At 41.8% G+C, this 25,043-nt stretch overlaps 2 protein-coding genes across 2 annotated transcripts; both read left to right on the top strand.

Moving 5' to 3' along the window:
- The first annotated feature begins 160 nt into the window (after positions 1–160).
- On the top strand, positions 161–20,592 carry LOC123890997 (inactive glucose-6-phosphate 1-dehydrogenase 4, chloroplastic). Its single transcript, XM_045940772.1, has 13 exons — positions 161–223; positions 989–1,145; positions 1,237–1,429; positions 2,422–2,606; positions 2,868–2,962; positions 17,341–17,455; positions 17,600–17,805; positions 18,012–18,120; positions 18,237–18,274; positions 18,413–18,533; positions 19,474–19,676; positions 19,798–19,998; positions 20,117–20,592. Exons 1-13 carry the CDS (start codon positions 180–182, stop codon positions 20,352–20,354), a joined length of 1,905 nt encoding a protein of 634 aa, XP_045796728.1. The 5' UTR covers positions 161–179; the 3' UTR covers positions 20,355–20,592.
- Positions 20,593–24,065: 3,473 nt separating this feature from the next.
- LOC123890996 lies at positions 24,066–24,875 on the top strand. The gene has a single exon (XM_045940771.1). The coding sequence runs from the start codon at positions 24,253–24,255 to the stop codon at positions 24,655–24,657; it is 405 nt and encodes a 134-aa protein (XP_045796727.1). The 5' UTR covers positions 24,066–24,252; the 3' UTR covers positions 24,658–24,875.
- The last annotated feature ends 168 nt before the right edge of the window (positions 24,876–25,043 follow it).

Here is a 25,043-nt window from a genome sequence, read left to right as displayed (position 1 = left end):
CAACACTCACCGATTATATTGCGAGAGAGCATTTTTACAATTAGAAAAATACTATCTATCTATTTAAAAAACTAGACGCTTATCCGATGCACAGATGTTATGCTCTATTTAAAAGCCCTATTTACAATATAACGTCAATAAATTATTTGTTTACTATACACGGATGTTATGCCCTATTTATGTTACAACCGTCAATCATCTTCTTCAACCTGTTGACTACTATGTATATGTTTGGTTGAGCTTTTAGACACCCAAAAGCATGTTGGTAGTATTTAAACGTGAGTTAGACTTGTTAGAAAGTTGTTTGGCATTTTTATGTATAATCAATTATAGCATCTAGACGCGAGTTTAGTTGAAGTAAGAATTCTTAGCTTCTGCATTTGCTAAAATTGCTTTTCAAATTACATGTTTCTTAATTTTCTGTCTTTCCAATAATGTCCCTTGCTTTATGTTATTATTTATTATTATATATCCTTGTCAAATTGATAAATATACACAAAAGTATTTCTTATACAGAAACAAGCTTATATTAGTATTATTTTATTTTTATTATAGTTACCGATCATGCCTATATTATTTGTTTTCCACTCACAAAACCATGGTTATATTATTTTTCAAATATTTGCTATTATATATTTTATTAAATTGTAAGTTCATAATATAATTTGACAGAAAATAGTTTCTAAATATAATATGCATTTTATTGTTTATAATTTTTTAATTATTTATTTATAATTTTTTAAATGTGGTTTTTTTTCCTACTGTTGTTTATTGTTAGTTAAATTTAAAACCCATTTGGTAATTAGTCACTCCAAAAATAATTTTGATCTAAACTATCCAAACAATATAAATTAGTGAAAATCACTTTTACTAAATGTATCCAAACATAAATCAATTCAGTTCAACTCACTTTTAACCAAAATCAATTTTCTCAAACTCAATTCTGTCAAACTCAATTCTCTTCGCCGCCAAACCAAACACACACTATGTCAGAAGCTATAACTCAGTGTAGACTTTCACACTTCCGATCAAACTCACTGATACCAATGTCATTCTCTTTCTCTTCAACCTCCGTTTCATTCCCCGAATCTTCATTCTCATTCCCAAGATCAACTCATCAATGCTCAAATTTCCACACTATCACGGTAATTTTTTATCTTCTTCATTTTTTCATTTCCAAATTTGTGACATCAAATATGAATCAGAAGCTGAAATTTCTTTTGTTTATTGTTGCAGTGTGCATCGAACAGTTTTCATTCAGTAGCAAGTGTTGGAGGTTCTACCTTCTGTAGAAGATTTCGTGGTTTCAAACTGTGGATACTTGACAGACTCAATCTTCAACATCTGAAGAAGCCTAACTGTAGAAATCACTTCAAGAATGATATAGAAGCAGAAGGATCAATTTCCGATTCATCTCATGTACCTGATGGTATGGTAGTGTAGTGTGTTCACTTTTAATCTAATTGTTCTCCATTTCTATTAATGTAATCTAATTGTTATAACTTATAAAATTCAATGTGTTCCTAATTTTGAAATTTGGTACTGATTCTAGTTTATAAGTCTAAGAGATTTTCTGTTTAGATAAAGAGCCTAAGTAAGGACTTAGGGTCTGTTTGGATAAACAACTTATTTTCAGCTTACAGCACAAGCGCTTATCATGATAAGCTCTTATGCATAAGCTTACACAAGTTATTTTTATAGCAAAAGATAAATATCATGATAAACACTTATGTATAAGCTTACATGAGCTACTTTTATAGCAAAAGATAAAATAAAGATAACTTGTTTTTATATATGCAATAAGATGTTTTCTTAAATTATATCGGAGAACTTATGAAAATAAGCTGAAAAGAGCTTATAAAAGTTGTCATAAGCTGTTTTCATAAGTTCCGCCAAACAATCTCACAAAACTTATGCCAGTAGATACGTTGAAATAAACGAATCCAAACAGGCCCTTATGCTTTAGGAGCTTTTCATACAAGTGCTTATTTATAACCTATTTCTATAAGAAGATAAAATAAAGGCAATCTTTTTTCATATACACTATAATCTGTTTTCGATAGCTATCTTGGAGAGCTTATGTATAAACTGAAAACAACTTATAGACATGTCATAAGTTGTGTCTTTAAGCTCTCCTAAACAATCTCGCAAGTATTTCTACCGGTGGACAAGCTTAAGTAAGCCAATCCAAAGATACCATAATTTCTATGGATGCTTTTTTGTATATGCATACAATTAAATCACATCATGATGCCTCTTTGTTGTATTTGTTTTTATTCTTAAAATATCTCCATCAATATCTATATGTCTTTGACGTAATAGGAATAAAAATTTGAATTTTTTTTATTAGATGAGAGAAAAAAAGGAAGTGATCCTTTTCAAATTTAATTTGGCTCACTTTTGATCACAATGTTCCCACAGATGGTAAGGTCACTTCTTCCATGGAATCTCCATCTTTGCTGCAAACAAGTCCCTTAACCTCTCGTCTGGATGTTAGCGGAGAACCTTCACTTTGCATCGCTGTCATAGGAGCCACTGGTGAGCTGGCAAGGGGGAAGATTTTTCCAGCTTTATTTGCACTCTACTATAGTGGCTTTCTTCCTGAGGTACAATTCAACAGATTTTCTTGGTTTTTCGTACATGCATTTCAAAGATTCACTTCAATATGTTGAGACTTAATAGTTATACAGATATCCAAAATACCGAAGCGAATCATCCACCTACTATACAAACTCATGATATGTTATTCCATTTCCTTATTTTTCGTTTGTCGAACATACTGTATTAGTTATGCAGAATGATGTTCCTAGTGAGTGTTTACCCTATTAAATTTTTAATATGTATTGACTTTGCATTGCATGTTGCAGAATGTGGCTATTTTTGGGTATTCAAGGAAGAATATAACCGACGAAGACCTACGATCCATTATAGCTTCGACATTAACATGCCGAGTTGATCACCAGTATGATTTTCTTTTCAATTCCCAAATTACTACCTTATATATACACTGTTTTCATTCTGATCGTACCTGGTGATCAGAATAGATTGATGGCCGGTCCGTTGAGCGAGCGTCCACACCGAAGGGGGGGTTTGTACCTGCAGGTGCTCCGATGCCTAAGTCAGCAAAGTGAACAGAGAGATACAAAAGAAGAGAGAGAAAGAAAGTGTAGAATGGTTCTGAATACCTGGCTCTCCTGTATAGGAGAGCTTATATAGTGCCCCCAGCGCTGGGCCAAAGGTTGGTCTATTGGGCCTGGATAACCGGCCCAATAGGCCCAACTGCCAGGATAGCCCCTGTATCGTAGGGGAAGGCAGTTATTTGCCTCTATCCTGGTTTGGAGTCGTTCCGCTATTGGCGGGTAATGGATGACTCCGTGACGGATATGGTTGGTCAATGGAGCACGTGTTAAACATGCTGCTTAGCTGTTAAGCTAAGGCTGAATGAGTCGTCGTGCACGGATAGCCGAGCACGTGATTAGCGCGGAGCTAATCTGTTATGTCGAGCAGGACACGTCATTGGCTGACGTGTCGGGGAAGTATCCCCTTATTGGGCCATGCCCCAAATGTCGGGCATAAGTGATTGGGCCAGCTCTTGGCCCAGTCCAGAACAGGAGCCCCCCAAGTCGTTGCTCCTAGGTATAGGAGTAATGACTTAAGGTCCATGCCCGTATGTCGAGGAGTTGTTTTCCTCGTCAATCCTAGGAGGAGTTCATAATTCATTGATTATGTTTGTTGCTCGTTTGCGCGAGCAGAGTTTATATGTTGTTCGTAAATTTCTCAGTGGCACGACGAGGAGGATTTTACAAAGGGGAAATTTCTCTTTGCTCGTAACGCGTGCCACGATGTTCGTGGTGGAAACTACGGGGAGAGGATTTTACCCTTTGAAATTATTGGCTTTTTAGTTCCTCGACAAATTGTCGAGGACATATTGTGTATGTTACATCTAGCTGATGTTGCCTGTTTTTACGGGCACGTTTATATATGAAGTTTGTTCCAATTTCCCGTGATTTCTGTATGCTCGCAAAGTCGAGGGGATATTTGCGTTGGGGATAGCGATGAGCCCCTCGAGAGACGCGTGGTCTGTTCGATGGGATGTGAAAAGACAGACGTTTCGTCTGATCTTGACACGTGTATGGGCTATTGAAAAGTGTAATTATGACCTTGGGAGTACGCGTGATGGTTGCTTCGTTTTACGAGGAGGCGTGTAAGCCGTTGGATCCATCGCGACCTTTGGTTTTTAACAAGATCGAATCTTAGCCATTTGATGACTCTGATCGTGGCCGTTGGATTTGATCAATGGCTATGACGCGATTAGATGCATCATTTCGTGATGCGGTTGCAGGGTTTGAAGCGTCTATAAATAGGAGAAAGAAGGGCCATTTGCCACTTTTCCATTCTTCACACTCCTGCTCTTTCTGCGTTTGCTACTGGCTTCTGTGACTCAAAGGTTTCAAGCATCCTTCAAGCTCAAAGTTCCAAACTTCAAATCTTCTCACAACAAAGGTAAATAAAAACTCATTCCCTTGTTTTGATTTCGTTCTCATTTTGCCCATTTTGTTTGTGTTAGATTCGGGTATGCTTTGTACCCATTTGGTTTATGTGTTCAGTTTGTACCCATTTTGGTTTTCTCCCTTTGATTTTGGGTTGTCTGGGTTTCAACTTATCCTCTATTACCACGTAATCATGGTTTTATGATGTTTGTTGTTTGTCAAAATCCACTATGTTAGTTGGCTTTGGTGTTTCGGCACTTGCAAGACCCACTAGTTTAGGGTGTTGTTGTGTTTATCCCTTGTTGAAATAGCGTGGATTTTGGTGAATGTTTCTTCATATTTCTGGAAAAATGCGATGAACTTATGAAGAAGATGATGAACATCGTATGAATTTCTGGGAATTCTGAGTTTTGTGTCGGGGAGGAAAATGTTGTTTCCTCTCCCCGTCATCACTATTATTTTATCGGGGAGATTTGAATCGCTGTTTCTCCCCGTTTGTTGTAGCAGAAGTAGGTTAGATAGACCTTGTGTCGGGGAGATTCTCCCCGTTTTCGCCTTCGCAAATATATTAAGTGCCTTTATGAATTGTGTAAATGTCGGGGACCTTCTCCCCGTTATTTCGTTGAGAAATTTCCGTAGATAAATGAGTTTGTAGAAACTCTGTGTCGGGGAGCTTCTCCCCGTTTTTAACTTTGGGTTTTTATGCAAAACTAATTTTGCTTCTAAGCGTCGAGCAACGTTTTGAGCTTGTGTCGGGGACCTTCTCCCCGTTTTTAGGCTTTGTTAAATGGTTCTCCTCGTTTCCTCTGTTTTCGTCTTTGTTTTGCCATTTTGATAAGGGCTTTTGGTCGGGGACAGCGTCCTCGCCCTATTTCACGCCCTTTCACTTGAATTGCGGTGAAAGGGTGGATTTGATATGACTGTCGAATTCACTTTATTTTCGCTGCTTTTCAGGTATTCAAAATGTCAGACACAGAGGAGGCTACGGGGAGCCAAGCGGCGTCAAAACATAAGTTGGTCGACACAATTACAGATCCAGAGCTGGCCTGGGTTGCGCCCGAGCCGAGGGGCATTGCTTCGACGATTACCGCCCAGGATCCCCGGCTCTTTACTATCGTCGAGGAGGCTGGCTCGGTCAACTGGGAGGTTCACGCACCCGCGGAAGGGGAGCGGATTTGTTCGTCGTACACTGAAGGTGGATTTACTATGTACGAGATGGCGTTCAAAGAGATGGGATATCGGCTGCCCTTCAACAACCTGGAGGCTGAGATTTTTGGCCGGTTAAAGGTGGCTCCCTCCCAACTGCATCCAAATTCGTTGGCGTTCATCCGGGCATACCAGATCCTTTGTCGGTATCTGGAGGTGGAAGCCACTGTTTCCTTATTTTTCTACATCTTCCAAATCCAACGACAGAAGGTCGGGGACCGGCAGGGTTGGATTTCCTTGAAGCATCAGTCGAGCAAAATATTTAAGATGTTCGTGGAGTCTGCTCGGGGTTTCAAGGAGAGATACTACGTGGTGAAGCCGGTGACGGAGTTTGCTTTGAACTCTTTATATATGGACAGGCCTGTACTCCTCGAGGATGGGTCTCCCCAGTTGGATGAGGGAGGGGAGCCGGTAATGGAGTGGGGCCTTCGTTTTCCGTTGTCTTGGTCGTCGGAGCATTTTTTATTGCGGACCGACGAGTATCTGACGGCTGCCGAGGACCTGACCCCGGCGGAGATGGCAGGCTTTGAGAAGCTTAAGGCCTACGTGGATGGCTTTAAGCCTTGTAGAGTAATGACTAGTTTAGGGGAAGTTGCTTTAGATAGGCATGGTCAACCGAGGATCGAGCCTCGTTTTGTTAATACCAAATTATTACTGTCGTGCAAGACTGTTGCAGCTGAGAATACTTTGCTGGGTATTTTCTTCAATTCCTGCCCGTTTTTTACTTGTTTTATATTCAGCATTTTGATGTTTTGAGTTCCTCCCCGTGTTTCTGACCACGTTTCCACCTTTGCAGGTAGAATGGCTGATCTAGCTTCCGAGTTGATGAGGATAGCTGCTGAGCAGAAGGGAGAGAAATCAAAGAAGAAGGCGAGGAAATCCAAGCCTAGTGTTTTGATTGCTGAACAAGCTGCTTCGGGGAGCATTAGTCAGTCTTCACCGGTGGGAAGCTCAGCGGGAACCCCGGGAGGTCGAGTTAAAAGGCAGAGGGAGGAGCAGATGACGCCTATCGTCGACTTGTCGGAGGGGGAAGGTGGCTTTGTCCTCCCCGCGTGTTTGAGCAACAGGAAATTTTTTGATAAGAATCCTCTTCAGGTGCCTGCATCGGAGAGGAATTATATCCTGGGTGCTTCTTCATCTGCCCGACAGAACCAGCTCAACGAAGATGTTGCTGCTGTCATCCGGCTGGCGGAGACAGCCTTGGTGTTAAATGAAGGGGGGCCAACTCATGAGGTGGAAAAGCTGGCTGCCCGGAACGCCAAGCTGGAGGGAAAAATTGTGCTGATGGAGGGTGAGCTGATCGATCTGAGGGGGAAACAGGAGAATTATGGGAATTTGCTGGAGGATGTTAGGTTGACCCGGGATGAGCTGAAAGATACAAAGAAGAAGCTCGAGGATGTGGAGACCCGGGGTGCCAAGGAGAAGAAGAGGCTGGAGGAGGTGATAGCTGACCTGCAATCCCAGCTTGCTCCAGCTGCCGACGAGGCCATTGAGACTTCCAGGCTGGTAAGTCGAGCGGACCTGGTTAAGGAAATCAAGAGGCAAGGGGGCTTAATGTTGGCGAGCATGGTGCATGGGTGGAAGAATGCGATCGCCCAACTCAGGGTTGTGAATGCCGAGCATGGCTTGATTACTGATGGCATTCACAAGCTCAAACGGGTTGAGAACGGGCAGATTGTTATTCCTGAAGAGTATAAGAAAATGGCCCTTGAGGAGGAGAAGTACGATGAGGATGGTGATGACGAGGAGGAGGAGGAAGCTGAGGAGGAAGCTGTCGGGGAGGACCAGGCACCGGAGGATAACCCAGAGGGCCATGATGAGAGCACCTGATCCTCCTCGACTGTTTTATTTGGGCCTGCGCGCCGTTAACTTGTAATTTTCTGAACAATATTTGGGGGCCTGCGTGCCCGGTTTTGTAATATTTGAACAAGTGGGTTTTTATGCCCGGTATTTATAACAGTGCCCGTTTTGTTAATCCTGCTCGTTTATTTCGTTCTCCTCGTGTGTATGTTTAAATTATTGTTTTTGTTTTGCTAAGTTATGCCTGCGTGGAATATGCATGTCTTTATGCTTGCTCGTTTTTAACTTAACAAATTTTTGGTTTTGGTATTCGTATTCTTGCTCGACATTGTTGTATGCCTGCTCGACAAAACCGTTTTTATATTTGTAAGTTTTTTGTTGCGAGCGCGTTTCGTCGAGGAGGTCGTCCTCGGATTTAACTTAGAAAGTTTAGGGAACTAACTAAGCGCCTAGAGTTGTTTTCTGAGGCTAATACGGAGACCGACACGTTGTGCCCGTCCCCGCGGCTTGAACTTCCCATCGCGAGCTGGGCGTTAAGCCTTGGCACGAAGACGAGGAGCTTGTCTCAAAGGTCATCCTCGTCGGGGAGACGCTCTGCCCTTCCTGAGCCAAAGTATCTCTTTTTCAGTTATTGGATCGAGCACGTGTGCCCGCGTGCTTTCCGTTGTCGGGGTGTCGGGCTCGTTGCTAGAGGATCCGAGCAGCCTTTTAGAATTGTTTTTAGTTTTGGCAATAACTTAGCTATAATACTGTTTTAATTTTTGGGCGTTCCACGGTCGAGGAAGTTTCTTTCCTCGAAGATCCTCGAGATAGTATGCGCCATTTTCTGTTTTGTCAATGACGCGATATGGTCCTTCCCAGTTGGCCGCCAGTTTACCATCCTGGGAGTCCTTAGCATTTCGTCTTAGGACGAGGCTGCCCAGTTCAAATTCTCTTTTGATGACTTTGACGTCATGTCGGGCAGCTATTTTTTGTTTAAGGGTGGCTTCCCGTGATGTAGGAGGATTTCTTCAGTATTTTATTATTTTAGTTAGATTTAGTTTTATTATATTTTAGGTAGATTTCTTATTTTTATATTTCACCTAGATTAGTTATTTTTATATTTTAGGTAGATTTGTTATTTTTATTTAGCTAGGTTTGTTATTTTTATTTTTACAATCTTTTAGAAGATTTGTTATTTTTATTTTTCACTACTATTTAAGGTAAACTCTTGTAGCCTTGAAGGCAACTTTTTCATTCAATAAAATTATAGAGAATTTTCTCAAATTTGGTGGACTCCAAATTACTCTTTCGGTGGACTCCGAAACCCTATTTTGACAAGTTTGTGTTTGCGGCTTGTCTTTATCCATTAGGTTTAGCGTTTTGCTAACCTAGCGCTTCCGTACTGCGTCAGTTGGTATCAGAGCCTGGTTTCTCCTGTTCTTTTCTAACGTGATCAGATGGGAGATCAACTGGTGATGAAAACAGAGTTTGATGGTGCCATAGCGGGTTTAACCTGGGCCATCACCGCTCTGACAACACAGATGACGACGTTATCCAACAACGTTAACAACAACAGAATCAATCCGAATAGGGGAGGAGAACGAATTCCGGTTATTAGGGTTCGTAATAACAACCAAACTATTGTTACCTACATAAAATCAGAACATACGCGTGGTGAATCTGATTTGGAATACTATGAGCGTAGATACTACAAAAGGTTGAAGGATGATTACTACACGTTTAAAATCTCTGATTCGACATATCGTTGTCCGTTTTGTTGCAACAAAGATTACTCCTTGTCCGACCTTTTGAGACATGCTTACAGAATGTCAGGTAACTTGCGTAAGACGATTAAAGATATTGCTAAACATTCTGTTTTGATAACGTATATTAATTGGTATGTTAAGGTTAAATTCGATGAAGCATGGAGCCTCCTCAATAATTCCAACAACAACAATCATGCCAACAATTTTCAACTACGTCACATAGCTAATGAAACCCTAGATGATAACCAACCATCTCATCCCGAGAAACTTGACGATTCTGCTGATAAATCCAAACCGAAAGAAACTGAAGTAGTTGTTGAACCAGATGTTTCAGTTGAAGGTGAAGAATCCAAAGATGAAAATAAAGAGGCCGATGAAGTCGAGCAAGTTCACGATGTTATTAGAGATTCCCAACACGATGAAGTCGTGGATTTTGAAATCGATAACACCAAATCAGCTATGGTTTCAAACGTCATCAATCCCAATGTGCAATCTGCTCCTTTAATCTGTGTCCAAACAGAGGCGACGACAGTCACAGATTGCATAGTACCAGCGTCTAAATATCACAATGAATCAATGGTTGCGTTTGAAAGGATCATGGATGCAGCAACCGAGATTCAAATAAGTGAGAATGAGCCACTTGAAGTTGATACTTGGAGTTCTCAAACTTCCCTCATTCAGCACCATTATTATTACCTAATTAGTGAACTTGATGTTAGTGACACTAACTCATACATGTTAACTAAGGTGGGTCAAACATCCTTCTGTGATAAATTTCCAACTTTGTATGCCATCTTTGAGGAATGGGACCCCGGTGGTAATTTGGATGTGTTGGCACAAGACGGGTCCTCTCACTTCACTCAATGGGATCCAGGAGGGTGGTCTCTTGTTCATTGGAGGAATCAACTTGCAAGGGAAGCTCCTTATCAAGATGAGAACTCGGGGTCGAGTTCTTTTGAGGTAGAGGAGACTGATGTAGGAGGATTTCTTCAGTATTTTATTATTTTAGTTAGATTTAGTTTTATTATATTTTAGGTAGATTTCTTATTTTTATATTTCACCTAGATTAGTTATTTTTATATTTTAGGTAGATTTGTTATTTTTATTTAGCTAGGTTTGTTATTTTTATTTTTACAATCTTTTAGAAGATTTGTTATTTTTATTTTTCACTACTATTTAAGGTAAACTCTTGTAGCCTTGAAGGCAACTTTTTCATTCAATAAAATTATAGAGAATTTTCTCAAATTTGGTGGACTCCAAATTACTCTTTCGGTGGACTCCGAAACCCTATTTTGACAAGTTTGTGTTTGCGGCTTGTCTTTATCCATTAGGTTTAGCGTTTTGCTAACCTAGCGCTTCCGTACTGCGTCATCCCGAAGGGATGCCCCCGTACGAATTTCTTCGACGAGATCTAGCTCTTCACGGAGAGCTTCGTCGTTCATTTCTTCTTCGAGGGGCTGCTCGGTTCGGCGAGATGGCTCGCCCACCTCCACGGGGATGACTGCTTCTGTTCCATATACCATTCTAAATGGAGTCTCCCCGGTTGTGGAGTGTGGTGTCGTGCGATAGGCCCAAAGGACGCTTTCGAGCTCCTCGACCCATTTCTTTTTGTTTTGATCCAATCTTCGTCGTAGGCCGCGCAGGATTACTCTGTTGGCGGCCTCGGCTTGCCCGTTAGTTTGGGGATGTTCCACTGAAGTAAAATGTTGCTTGGTCCCCAGAGCAGCGAGGAAGTCTTGGAATCCTTTGTCCGTGAATTGTGTCCCGTTGTCTGTGACGACGGCTTGTGGTATTCCAAATCGGCAGAGTACGTCGCGTTTGAAGAAACGGAGTATCCTGAACGACGTTATGTCGGAGAGGGGTTCTGCCTCTACCCACTTGGTGAAATAGTCCACGGCGACTATTAAAAATTTATTTTGGTGGAGTCCCTTTGTGAAGGGGCCAAGTATGTCCATGCCCCACCAAGCGAAGGGCCATGGTGACGACAAAGATTTGAGTTCATGGGGAGGAGCCAGGTGCATGTCCCCATGTCGTTGACATTTGTCGCATTTTTTCACATGGTCCTTTGCGTCTTGCTGCATGGTGGGCTAGTAGTATCCTGCTCGAAGAGCTTTCCTGGCCAGCGATCTTCCTCCCAGGTGCTGGGCGTTGATCCCCTCGTGAACCTCGCGCAGGATGTAGTCGACTGTTTCCTCGTCGACACATTTTAAGAGCGGGATTGAGAACCCTCGTCTGTATAACTTTCCGTCGAGGATGACGTATGCGCATGCTCGACGTCTTATTATTGCAGCTTCTTTCTGATCGTCGGGGAGGGTTCCGTTTGCGAGGAAGTTGTAGACGGGGGTCATCCAGGAATTTTTGTCGCCAATGACATTTATGTCGAGGACGTTGGTCGTCTTCTCGATGCTTGGTCGAGGGAGTACTTCTTGAATGACGGATTTGTTTCCGCCTTTCTTTTTTGTGCTCGCCAGTTTGGACAGGATGTCTGCCCGTTTGTTGTGCTCGCGTGGAACGTGTTGCACTTCCACGGATTCGAACTTAGTGATTTTTTCCTTCACTAATGCTAGATATTCAGAGAGATTGTCATTTTTGGCTTGATATTCTCCCAATACTTGTGAGGCAACAAGTTGTGAATCTGTGAAAATTTTTACTTCTTTTGCCTCCATGTCCTCGGCCAACCGTAGCCCTGCTAGGAAGGCTTCGTATTCTGCTTGGTTATTTGATGTCGGGAAGGATAGTGCTAGGGATACTTCGATGATGATCCCATTTTCGTTTTCCAGGATAATTCCTGCTCCTGCTCCCGTGGAGCTTGACGCTCCGTCGACGAATATTGTCCATTTGTCTGCCTCGCTTGTCGAGGAGGCTGGACTCGTCATTTCGGCCACAAAGTCTGCTAGGACTTGTGATTTTAGTGCTTTTCTGCTTTCGTAACGAATGTCGAATTCGGAAAGCTCGAGGGACCATTTGAGCATCCTGCCCGCCATATCTGGTCGACCAAGCAATGACTTGATTGGTTGGTCGGTTCGGACTACGATTGTGTGTGCTAGGAAGTAGTGACGTAGTCTTCTTGCTGCGTTGATCAAGGCAAGGGCCACCTTCTCGATTTGTGTATATCTGAGTTCGGGCCCCTGGAGAGCCTTGCTTGTGAAGTACACTGGTTTTTGTCCTTGCGTTGTTTCACGGACAAGGGCTGCGCTGACGGCCTCAGATGCGACGGAGAGGTAGATGTATAACACTTCCTCGACATCCGGGCGCGAGAGGACTGGGGGTTCGGACAGGGCCTTCTTAAGATGTTGGAGGGCCTGTTCACACTCGTCCGTCCATTCGAACACAGCTTCTTTCCTTAGTAATTTGAAAAGCGGTAATGCGTGTTGAGCAGATTTTGCTACGAAGCGAGACAATGAGGTCAGCATTCCGTTCAGGGTTTGTATGGATTTTTTGTTGCTCGGAGTTGGGAGCTCCGTAAAGGCACGACATTTGTCGGGGTTGGCTTCGATTCCTCGTTCTGTTAGGTAGAATCCGAGGAACTTTCCTGCTCGTACCCCGAAGGTGCACTTTTCTGGGTTGAATCGCATGTTGTGTTTTCTGGCCTGCTCGAAGACCTTACGCAAGTGGGCGGTATGGTCGATTTCCTCATGGGATTTTACGATCATGTCGTCCATGTAGACTTCGAGCATGTCGCCTATTTCTGCCCGGAATACTTTGTTCATCATCCGCTGGTATGTAGCACCAGCGTTTTTTAGACCGAAGGGCATTACGTTGTAGTAATAGTTGCCCGACTCGGTCATGAAAGCTGTTTTTCCCCTGTCGGCCACAGCCATTGGGATTTGGTTGTATCCTGAATATGCATCCATAAAAGACAATAATTTAAAGCCAGAAGAATTATCGACTAATTTATCAATGCAAGGTAGAGGATAGGAATCTTTAGGGCAAGCCCTATTGAGATCGGTATAGTCAACACACATGCGCCATTTTCCATTAGATTTTTTAACTAGTACAACGTTTGACAACCAGGTAGTGTATCTGGCTTCAGAAATAAAATTTGCCTCTAGGAGGTCTTTTACAGCTTTTTCAGCAGCCTCCGCTTTTTCGGGAGACTGCCTACGCCTACGTTGCACTACAGCACTAGCAAGTGGGTCGACAGTAAGTTGATGACAAGCGATGTTTGGATCCAGCCCGGGCATGTCGGCAGCGTGCCATGCGAACAAGTCAGCATTTTCTCTAAGGCAGGCTTTCAGCTGCTTCCTCGCCAACTCGGGGAGCCCCGTACCAATCTTGACTCCTTTTTCTGGATCCTCGCCAAACTGGACTATCTCAAAGTCTCCATCTGGAATGGGGCGATAATGCTCTTTGCTCGCCTCGTCGTCCTCCTTCTCCTCCTTCCTCAGCTTTTTCTCCTCCTTATGCTCTTTCTTGGAGGTGCGGCTGTCAAGATCAACAGAGCTCACACTTGGACCGGGCAGACTTGGTGGTGCTTCCGGGGATGGCTTTGGTGGTGTTTCCGAGGAAGGCTTTGGCTTCTTTGCTTCAGGAGCTTTGCCAATGAAGTTGTTGCCTTTGGATGCTGCGTCAAAGCACCTCCTCGCGGCTTCGATGTCCCCGTGCAAAGTAGCAACCTGCCCCTTATGAGTGTAATATTTCATCTTCAGGTGGGCGGTGGAGGGGACAGCCATCAGGTCTGCTATGGCCGTCCTGCCGATGATGCACTGGTAGAGGCAGGGGCAGTCTACGACCAAGAATTTGACCCTGATTGACTTGGCCGTTTCCTCGGAGCCAAAAGTAACTATGAGGTCGACATAGCCCCAAGGCCTAGTGGTTGCCCCGTTGAATCCTGTGAGATCTGAGCCCAAGTACGGGGTGAGGTGTGTCTCGTCCAGCTGTAAGGTCCTGAACAAACTGGCGTACATGATGTCGCAGGAGCTCCCCGGATCGATGAGGACCCGACGAACGTCCATGTTGGCCATGTCTGCCCGGACGAGGAGGGGAATTTGGAAATTGGCTGTCCCACCGGGCAGCTCTTCTTGATAGAAGGCTAAAGGCATTGATCGCCCCTTCGCCTTGTCCAGTGTTGCGTTCATATTCGAGGACGTGTTGATGAGATCCTCGAATTTTCTTTTTATTGATCCGACGGTGTGTTTGTCCATGTGACCGCCGGATATGACGAGTGAGTCTGTGAAGTAGTCCCCCGTGCTAAGCGTAGGACCAGTATAGGTGTCCCCAGAACCGCTGGGGATAGCAAAATCTTCTGGCCGGGATACGCTCATAGCTATCTGCTTGACGTTTTTCTGCCCGGTAGGCTGTGGAGGTACCTCCTCGACCGCACGAGTCTTCGCGGTTTCTGGTCGAGGATCATTGTTTCTTCTTACGAACTGTCTTAGTTGTCCGTTTCTGATCATGATTTCAATAGCATCCTTCAGTTGGATGCAGTCGTCGGTCCTGTGACCATAACTCTTGTGGTATCTGCAATACCTATTTTTGTCTTGGCCGGGCTTCAGGGGGGTTGGCTTTGGTTGCTTCACATTTGCTCTGTCGAACTCAGAGATGTGAACCTCAGCGAATATCTCTCCCCGTGATTTGACGAGGGGGGTGTAGGTGGCGAATGTGCTTGGAGGGCCACGAGGCTCTCGTCTTTCGCCCTTCCTTCTGTCTCTACCCCTCTCGCCACCCCTATCGCCGCCTCTATCGCTTCCCTTGTCGCCACCCCTGTCATCGTTCCTATGGGAGGGCTCGCGGGCAGGGTGGCTGCTTCCAGGTCGGGCAAGGCGGGCGACATCAGCTGCCTGGACTTCCTCGTAATCAATGTACTTTTGAGCTTTTAGGAGGAGGTCGTCCCAGGTGGGTGGTTTTTCTATGCCCACAGCTTTGGCAAAATCGCTGCCCGGGCGAAGGCCCCTCTGCAGCAAGTATTTTTTCATGTCGTCGGTCGTTTCGACCTGCACAGCCTCTTTGTTGAATCTCTCGACGAAGTTGCGGAGAGTTTCGTCTTCAGCTTGGTATATGGCCTCCAGGGCATGCACAGTCTTTGGGTGCTTGCGGGAAGCAGTGAAGTGTCTGCAAAACTGTTCAGTAAGATCCCTCCATGAATGGATGGATTGAGGGGGCAGGCTTTGGTACCATGCCATTGCTCCCTTCCTCAGCGTGGTTGGGAACAGTCTGCACCTAATGGCACCGCTAATGTTCCTGAAATCCAGGTTCGCGTTGACATTGGCTATGTGATCGTCGGGGTCGGTCAAACCATCATACGCGGGGAGCGTGGGAGGTCTCTCGAAGCCCTTTGGAACACGCTTCTTCAGAATGTCTGCGGACAGGGGGCATCGGGGATCACCCTCGTCACTCCCGTTGGGAGAACGGTCCTCGGAAGACCGGGGAGAATCACCGGGCATCGGTGTTGGACTACGAGACTTGTAGCCGCGGGGACGATAGCTGCTCGACATGCCCTGTTTGGACATCAGTGCCAACCCTTGCGGTGAATGGCGGCGAGGGGCTTCGTGCTTCCCTTTCTTGCCCGGAGAGGATCTACCCTCGCGATGGGGAGGAGTGCGGTCCTTCTTCCGAGGAGTAACTTCTACCCTCTCTAGGTCGGGGCGTCGATGTTTGACGGCCGCCGGACGGGGAGGGGAAGGATCAGCTTGGCGTCTCCGCGGGGGAGAGTTGGTCTTTCTAGGTGGCCGGCTTTTCTCCAGCGCGGCAATCCTTTCGCTTTGCTCGTCCAGTCGACGATTTTGAGCCTGCATGGCCTCCGTTGTTTGTTTGAGGGCAGCGATCAAGGCTGCGATCTCAGAGTTGGCCAAGACGGCGGGCTGTTCGGCGTTGTTTGCCGGAGCTTCTTGCTTGAATTGCTGGCGTTTTCCCTTCCGACGATCGGTTAGGGCCTCGACGTCCTCTTCATCGGAGGAAAGTGAGGTTTCCCGTCCGTCGCGGGGGTCGGTTTCTGGACCGTGTGCCACGGTGGTATCGTCACGCACCGGTGATAGCACGGTGTTATGCTGCGGCGGCGGAGAGGACGGAACGTTGAGCACGTTGTCGTCGCCGGCGTCGGTGTTGAGTGGCTGCGAAGAACTGGCCATGATGAAGTTTCTTGAGAGGTTTGGTTTTTTATCTTTGTTTCTTTGAGGAAAGGTTAAAGAATGGGGAAGAACTCAGTTCCCACAGACGGCGCCACTGATCGTACCTGGTGATCAGAATAGATTGATGGCCGGTCCGTTGAGCGAGCGTCCACACCGAAGGGGGGGTTTGTGCCTGCAGGTGCTCCGATGCCTAAGTCAGCAAAGTGAACAGAGAGATACAAAAGAAGAGAGAGAAAGAAAGTGTAGAATGGTTCTGAATACCTGGCTCTCCTGTATAGGAGAGCTTATATAGTGCCCCCAGCGCTGGGCCAAAGGTTGGTCTATTGGGCCTGGATAACCGGCCCAATAGGCCCAACTGCCAGGATAGCCCCTGTATCGTAGGGGAAGGCAGTTATTTGCCTCTATCCTGGTTTGGAGTCGTTCCGCTATTGGCGGGTAATGGATGACTCCGTGACGGATATGGTTGGTCAATGGAGCACGTGTTAAACATGCTGCTTAGCTGTTAAGCTAAGGCTGAATGAGTCGTCGTGCACGGATAGCCGAGCACGTGATTAGCGCGGAGCTAATCTGTTATGTCGAGCAGGACACGTCATTGGCTGACGTGTCGGGGAAGTATCCCCTTATTGGGCCATGCCCCAAATGTCGGGCATAAGTGATTGGGCCAGCTCTTGGCCCAGTCCAGAACACATTCATAGTAAAAATCCTCAATAGTTTGCACTGAATTTTACATATGCCAACTTGGGAAACTGCTTTCTAGGTAGTGATTTATTAAAATTTACAACCAATTTACAGCAGATAAAATCTAAAAGAAAATTTACTTTTACGTTTATACATTTATAAGTGTCTTATACCCAATTCCAAATTTGTAATTAATTTAGTTCATTTAATTTGAAATACAAAGTTATACAGCTTTCTGGCTTTAGAAAGAATTAATGAAGTCTATCTTAATTTTTTCCCCTGTAGTGGTCAAAATTGTAGGATATTTCTGGCTTTTACATTAACATGAAAGATAAAATCTTCCAATTGCAGACAGGATTGTGGGGACAAATTAAAAGCTTTCCTTGATAGAACACACTACATAAATGGAGGTTACGATAACAAATATGGCATGTCCTTACTGAAGGCCAGAATGGAGCAGATTGAGGTAACTTTGAACAAATATCTCTAAGTGACTAGTATTTACGGAAGTAGTTCTTTTATTCATAAATGATTTTCCTGCAGTGTAAACTCATTTTGAGTTGTTGGCCCTTTGATATTTGATTCTATTACAGCTTATTATTTACTTCAGGGAAGATCCAAAGCCAACAGGATTTTCTACCTTTCTGTGCCACACGAAGCTCTTTTGGATGTTGCTTCATGTCTTGCTAGCAGTGCTCAGACCCTAAAGGGATGGAATCGCATAATAACCGAGAAGCCATTTGGCTTTGATCCTCTCTCTTCCCAAAGGCTGACACAATATCTTCTCTCGAAGTTTGAGGAAAACCAACTATATAGGTATTTATACCTTCCTCTCTCATCTTCACCCAAATGCTAATGCACACAAATACACAAATGGATGTGTAACCGGTTGATTTGGTTTGGTATTTGAGAGAAAAATTTGAATTTTGAACCAATAAAAAGTATTCAGTTTGGATGAACCACTTGCACACAAAAATACTGTTCATCAACTGATGGTTTGGTTCTAATCAATCTGTTGTCAGGATTGATCATCTTCTAGGAAGGAATCTCATTGAAAACCTCACAGTTCTAAGGTTTGCCAATCTAGTTTTTGAGCCTCTATGGAGTCGAACTTACATAGATAATGTGCAGGTCAGCCCCATTGTTTAATCTGATTGGTGCCCCTGAATTTCTAAACTTCAATGAAAATCCAAATTTCTATTCTGAAATATAACGTTGTAATCAAATTGTTAATGCAATCACTGTAGGTCGTTTTATCAGAGGACTTGGCTGTGCATCCAGGAAGGTGATCATAGTGGTTGTATTGTCATTTGAGTAGATATAGTGCAATGTATCATTCTGTACTGAATATGCATACAGAAATTATTGTCCACACGTTTTTCTTGTGATATGATTTCAGCTAAGGGCTTTGCTACACGTGCAGGTATTTCGGTGGCTATGGGATTATCCGAGATATTGTTCACAGCCATGTGCTCCAAACAATTGCATTGCTTGCTATGGAACCGCCAATTAGCCTTGATGGAGAAGATATTCGAAATGAAAAGGTACACACACATACAGATTATAAACTCTATAACAACATTCTTAGTGACATGCCTTAAACAACTTTCTGAGAACTTAGATCATCTTGACTCTAGCTATAAAAATTTAGCTCAAGCATAATTGAAGAGGAAAAAATGCAAAATAGGTGAATTATATAGTTAAATTGTAAAGGAAATGAAGATACAACTGTCTTCCATTAGTAAGGACTTCTTCCTTCCCAATTAAGATATACTGTACCTTCTCTGTAGTCTGTTCACCTGCTGATCCATTCTATCTTTTTAGATTCATCCTTCTGTCTTTGTATACTGTCAGACAAAAATGACTATCGGTGTAGGCAGCGACATTCCAACACTCAGGTGTTTAGGGTTTAGGGTTCAATGACCCTGCGTTGAATCTTGCAAGTATGTGTCAATGCATGCAAGTACTCGGGCACTAACCAGCACTTAGGTGCTGGTTATCCGGGATAGGCAATTTGCCTTTTTCTCGGTGCGCGGTAGGTGCTGGCATTCCGGTGCTCAAGTACTCGGGGGCTGACTAACTAGCACTTGAAGTACGAAAAATCACCGAACTGACATGTCAAAAAAATAAAATTCTACAAAAATTACTCAAACATAATTAACAATACTTGAACAACTTGGCTTGGGACCTGGGAGTGTGCTCCTCTTGAGGTCTGAGGTTCGATTCTCTCTGGTGCCAATTTGTGTGGGTTAATTTAGCTTCTTCAAAAAATAATACTTGAACAACAAGTATATTAATACTATATATAATTGTTGTGAAGATTCCTTAAAAAAGAAAAGAAATTGTTGTTAAGATATTAAGGTGGTTTTGGTAAAAAAAAAAAAAAAAAAAGATATTAGGGTGGTTGGTTATAAACAAGAGCTTGAAAGATGAATGATTTCCACTTTATCGCCAAGTAGTGCAAGTAATTAGCTTTTTTTTCAGGTCAAGGTTTTAAGATCAATGCGTAAATTGGAGCCTAAGGATGTCATTCTTGGCCAATATAAAGCAAGTAGCAGAGACAGAATTGATAAGTGCTTAGATGGTCCTACACCTACTTATTTTGCTGCTGCACTATACATTGACAATGCACGATGGGATGGTGTACCATTTTTGGTTAAAACAGGCTTGGGACTCATCAAACACCAGTAAAAAAACATTATTGTTTGTTGTCAATTTTATTTACAGGCGTATGTAGAAATAGCCTGAAAATTAGTGGTTCAAATGTCATGTCATTTTCTCCTAAAGGTTCAAATATTTGTATTGCAGAATGGAGATACGGATTCAGTTTCGACATGTTCCAGGTAATGTTTACCATGAATGCATCGGGCACAATATTGACCGTGCCACAAATGAGCTCATTCTTCGGGATGTTCCCGATGAAGCTATTCTGGTGAAAGTTAACAACAAGGTTCCAGGATTAGGCTTACAATTGGATTCTTCAGAATTGAATTTGCTTTACAAGGACAAGTAAGCACCCCCTTCTTGGATTATATTTGTTTGCATCATACTTTGACGAAACGCTTCTTCTAACATGCATGCTTGGATAACAATATCTACGTACTGCTTGTTCATTAATGTTTTTAAGGTACAACATGGAGGTGCCGGATTCATATGAGCATCTTCTGCTTGATGTCATCGATGGGGATAACCATCTGTTTATGAGAAGCGATGAACTGGCAGCTGCATGGAACATTCTAACTCCAATTATGAATGAGATAGACAAGGACAATATATCAGTGGAGCTTTATGAGTTGGGGGGTCGTGGTCCAGTTGGGGCATACTACCTCTGGGCAAAACACGGCGTCCGTTGGGTAGAGGACTAGCATTTCTCTCATTGTTTCTCCCTTTTACTCCTTACTGTGTTTATATTCACTTTACCTGCCCCGTAACCGTAAGGACTATACCACCAAGAATATAAGTATATTTGAATGTACGTTAACATGTAACTGGCCTCATATTCGACAACCACATGATCTTGAAGACTTTTTCTAACGTGAACACGTGAGGAAAGTCTTGCACATACACAATTCCTTATAAATGTTTGGATTAAGTGATTTCATAGATCTTATGGTAGTCTATCTGTGGACTCTTGATACAAGATCTGACACTCCAAATCTGTCTCACACACGGCCACTAGAGACATAGGAGAACCCTCAAAGAAGTCATTTCATCACCTAACATCTCGTCACTTTTGTTCTTTTCTTTGCAACAATCATTCAAAACCATCAAATGGTATCAACAAAAATCTTATCGAACTGAATCATCAACAAATCGCGTTAAGAATTAAGAACAAATAACAAAGAAAGTTTATGAATTTTAAGGTCATAGGTTGCAGGTTCCTTTGAAGGAAAATAATAGAAGCTCTGTTTTGATTTGGAGGATAAACATGAAGATGGAAAGGAATTAAGGGATCGATGACAATGGTTGTGGCACCCGTGATTTCAGAAGGGGACCGACCCGGATCGGCTTGTGCCTAAATTCGAAAATGTACGGCCAAGATTAGCTGAGGACTCTGTGCGCTTCCACCGTCGTGTGCCTACCTAACTTACCTCCTCTTCTCTTTATTTTTCTGCTATACTTGTGGTTCTGACAAGTAAGAAAAGGATGCAGAAGAAGAGGGGATAGATTTGGTGGGTAGGGTGTACAATTACATTTGGTGTAACTTTTTAATCTAATGATTAAAAATTGTCCTGCGCAAGACCTACTAAGGTTATGCACTGTAGACATTGCCGATCTTGAAAACTATAGTTTTTGACTCACTTTTGGTTGGAGAACGGAAGAAAATAAACTAAGTAAAAATAGAAAACAAAGCGATAAAGGCTAAACAAATCATATTCTCTTCTTTTAGAAGAGTTGCAAATATGGGACGTTTGAAGGATCAACTTTCATAGCTGTTAAAGGCATTTTACCTTGTGTTACATTTTTCTTTTATTAGAAGGTTAAAAATAAGATACATATAGTGTCTGTTTGGATCAATTTCATTTTGCCGCCACTAGTCCACCACGCATCTATGGGTTTCCTGAGACAAGTTGCCGTGATTTTCAAAGGCTACAAAACAGATTTTGGGTTGCCGTGGTTTTCACAAATGTGCCGCACATTCAAACATACAGTTAAGGATTGAAATCCTTACTCCGATTAGTTATATGATTACGTATCCTAGAATTAGCTAAGCTTTATTTTCTGTATGACAAAGATGGTTTTCTGAAATGTGGTTGATCTTTCCTTCTGTATCAAGCATACACTAATCTACTAGGAGATTTTTTTCTACTCTCTTGTTTGCGTGGTGAGTAGGTTCATGTTACTTATCATGCAAGATAAATCAAGTATATCATTCAAATGAACGGTAACTTCTCAAAGAGATTAACCAAAATAATACTGCATATTAAGCAAGAATGTAAAGTGGCGTAGTTCTAACTCAAAGGAGTAGTTCAATTTCAATCCCTTTATTCCACTGTACGTAGGACCACATCTATCAGCATCATGAGTTGTCGTTGGCTCGTTGCATTATCACCCCATACTTACATCACGTGCTTGCACAGCTCTGATGAAAAGTACACTATTGTGGCCATTATTTCTTCACCATGATTACCATTAATGGCGGTGATTATTATTATCATTATTGTGGCCACTTTTAATTAACTACAGTATTTAGCCAAGTCATATATGACCAACCAACCCATTCAAATCAGTGTAGTCATTGCCTTTGTTTGGTCGCACAGACTTGAAATTGGTCTACTAATGTAATAATAAATTAATCAATGAAAAACTATTCTTTGCTTTCTTTTTTGTTTCTTAAACACAAGTTGGTAGCATATAAATAATTGATTAAATATCTTGTTTGTCATACATGTTGTAACGCGGATTTCAGCAAAGATTTCAATCTGATAATGATATAGTGTTTGCTTGGGTTGAGACACTAATGATTCATTAAGTATTAAATTTTCTTTGATAATTGGTTCTTATGGGTCCATCTATATGGTATGGTGACCTACAACTATACCTAAAAAGTATCCTATTGAGTGGAACCATTTACCCGCAAGATGCTGCAAATAGAAAATTTGTGAAGTTGTATTTGTATTACACATGATAAAGGTGGAAATATTACGTAATGGAGATGACGAAAGATGATTCCTTATTATGCTTATAAATCTTCTCATCTCAAACAAATTATTTTCTTTACCAACTTACCATTCTACCCTCTCTTTCATTAGAGTATTTTTCATCCTCCCGGGGCATATTTATCACTATAATAATCTCTACTCAAACGCGGTATTGACCTCACCTCTGTTTGAGAGTCAATATGGTTTTGGTTCACTAAATCGACAATGTCATTGTTCATTTATTGACATGGCTCAATTCAAGCCGGTTATCGATCAATATAACACACTTTTGGTATAAGGACATATTTGTCATAATCACGGCGACCCACAATAATTTTTTAAAAGTTATTTTCTTTATGCTTAATTAGTCTTTTGGTCCCTTAAAGACATTTTAAGTTTTACAATGGTCTCTTAAAGAAAAAAAGGTCCGGATTGGTCCCTTAAAGACACATTTGTTTCACAATTGGTCCTTTCTGTCAATTTTTTACAAAAAACGTTAGTTTTAATTGACTGAATTGTGGATGTCATTAAGTGTAAGTGGTCTACCAAAAACCTTATTAATTTTTAAAATTTTAACCATTGAATTTTTTTGTTATATTTGGAGTTAAAATTTAACGGAAATGACCAATATGACAAACATATATGTCTTTAAGGGACCAATTCGGACTTTTTTTTCTTTAAGGGACCAATCTGAGCCTTTTTTTCTTTAAGGGACCATTGTGAAACCTAAAATATCTTTAAAGGACTAATAGATTAATTAAACCTTTCCTTTAAGCATGTTGTTAGGGGTACGATTTTTCATTCATGCTGTGGAGAAAATTCGATTTGAAGAGGAGAACTCACCTTGTGTGCTCCACAGGTTCTCCGACGGAAATTAGTCATACCTAACGGCAGTGAAAACTTTGTACTAATATCATGGTAACCTAAAAAGTTTCCCGTTTGTAATTGTTAGGTCATTTTAATTTTTTAATAACAAATAAGTCCTTTAAATTTTTAATTTATTGCACCGTTACTCTTCTATTTATCCTCTATTACAAAAATGTGTTCGTTACCCTTTCGGTTAATATCCTCCAACATACGTGCATTTTTCATCAATGTTAACGATCACGGTGCAACAAGATAAAGTAGGTTAATTAAAAAAGTAACTGGGCAACAAGTAAGAATTATAAATGTGTAAATTCTTCAGTACACATTTATTTAAATATGTACCAGTATACTTGCTGAGATGGACAATTGTGATAAGTTCACATATAATGTTTATTAATTTTTTTTATAGTAAATACTATTTGTGTATCTATTAAAACTGTTCACCTCAACAATATACCAGTACATGTTTAAATGAGATGTGTACCAGTGTTCATTCTTACAAATACGAAACTTAAAGATCTTTGCCTAAATTATATTATATTCTCTAGTTTTATATTTTTAAATATTCTCTTGCGAAAAAAAACTATAATATATATGAACAACTACCTAGCTAGCTCCATAGACAATTACAAATAGTCTTCTCGATATTATTCTTGTTTTCTTCTACACGGCAGATATAAATATTAGTACAAAATATACACAGTCATATATTAATTGTCTAGCTGGTGTGTTGATACATCAATTGAGAAAGAGCATGGAAGGAGAAAGAAGGAAGAGAAAATTATTAGAAGAGGAAGAAGAAAATGATGAGGAGAAAATGGAGAAGTTCTTTGCCTTGATAAAGAACACAAGAGATCTACTCTCTAAACCAGATAAGAAAGTGGATGAGGGAAAAAAAGAAAAGAGTATTTGGAATCCAACTTTTCAACTAGAAGATTTCATTGGTTGTGATGAATTAGGAAAGAGTAATGTTTCTGTTTCATTTACTCATGATGCTGTAGCTGGTCCTTCTTCAGAGAAAGAAAAAGAGGTTATGATAATTGAGAAAGAATGTGTTCAAGAAGTAGCTGCAACCACTACAGTAGAGGCACCAGCGGACCAAATTGAAGACAAAGAGAAAATCAGTGATAATCGCTTAGACTTAAATCTTTCTTTGTAATAATACCATTCCATATGATGGATTGACTTCTATGTAGCATCGACACTTTAGATTTAAGTTGTGTCTGATGCCTGACACGTGTAATTATTTTTAATTATCATTATTATCAATATCGATATGGCATATGACACTATAGTGTTCGTGTCTATGTCAGTACTTTATAGGTCGGCTTTGTCCATGATAATTTGTTGACCTTATATTTATTGACTTAGTCATCCCATGTTGTTAGTTTCAATTTTCATTGCTCATGTTTGGCCATTTTGCTCATGTTTGGCAATTTTCATTGCTCAATTTTCAAGCTTCTTATTATATTGTGGTTGCAGCTTATTAATCTTGATTTGATCAATTCTCTCTTATATTAATTTTTATAATGTCGTGAGAGAAAA

Source organism: Trifolium pratense, linkage group LG6 (assembly GCF_020283565.1).
Source record: "Trifolium pratense cultivar HEN17-A07 linkage group LG6, ARS_RC_1.1, whole genome shotgun sequence".
In the NCBI taxonomy this organism is placed as follows: domain Eukaryota; kingdom Viridiplantae; phylum Streptophyta; class Magnoliopsida; order Fabales; family Fabaceae; genus Trifolium; species Trifolium pratense.
The sequence above is the reverse complement of the archived record's forward strand: the minus strand, read 5'-3'. Positions and strand labels throughout refer to the sequence as shown.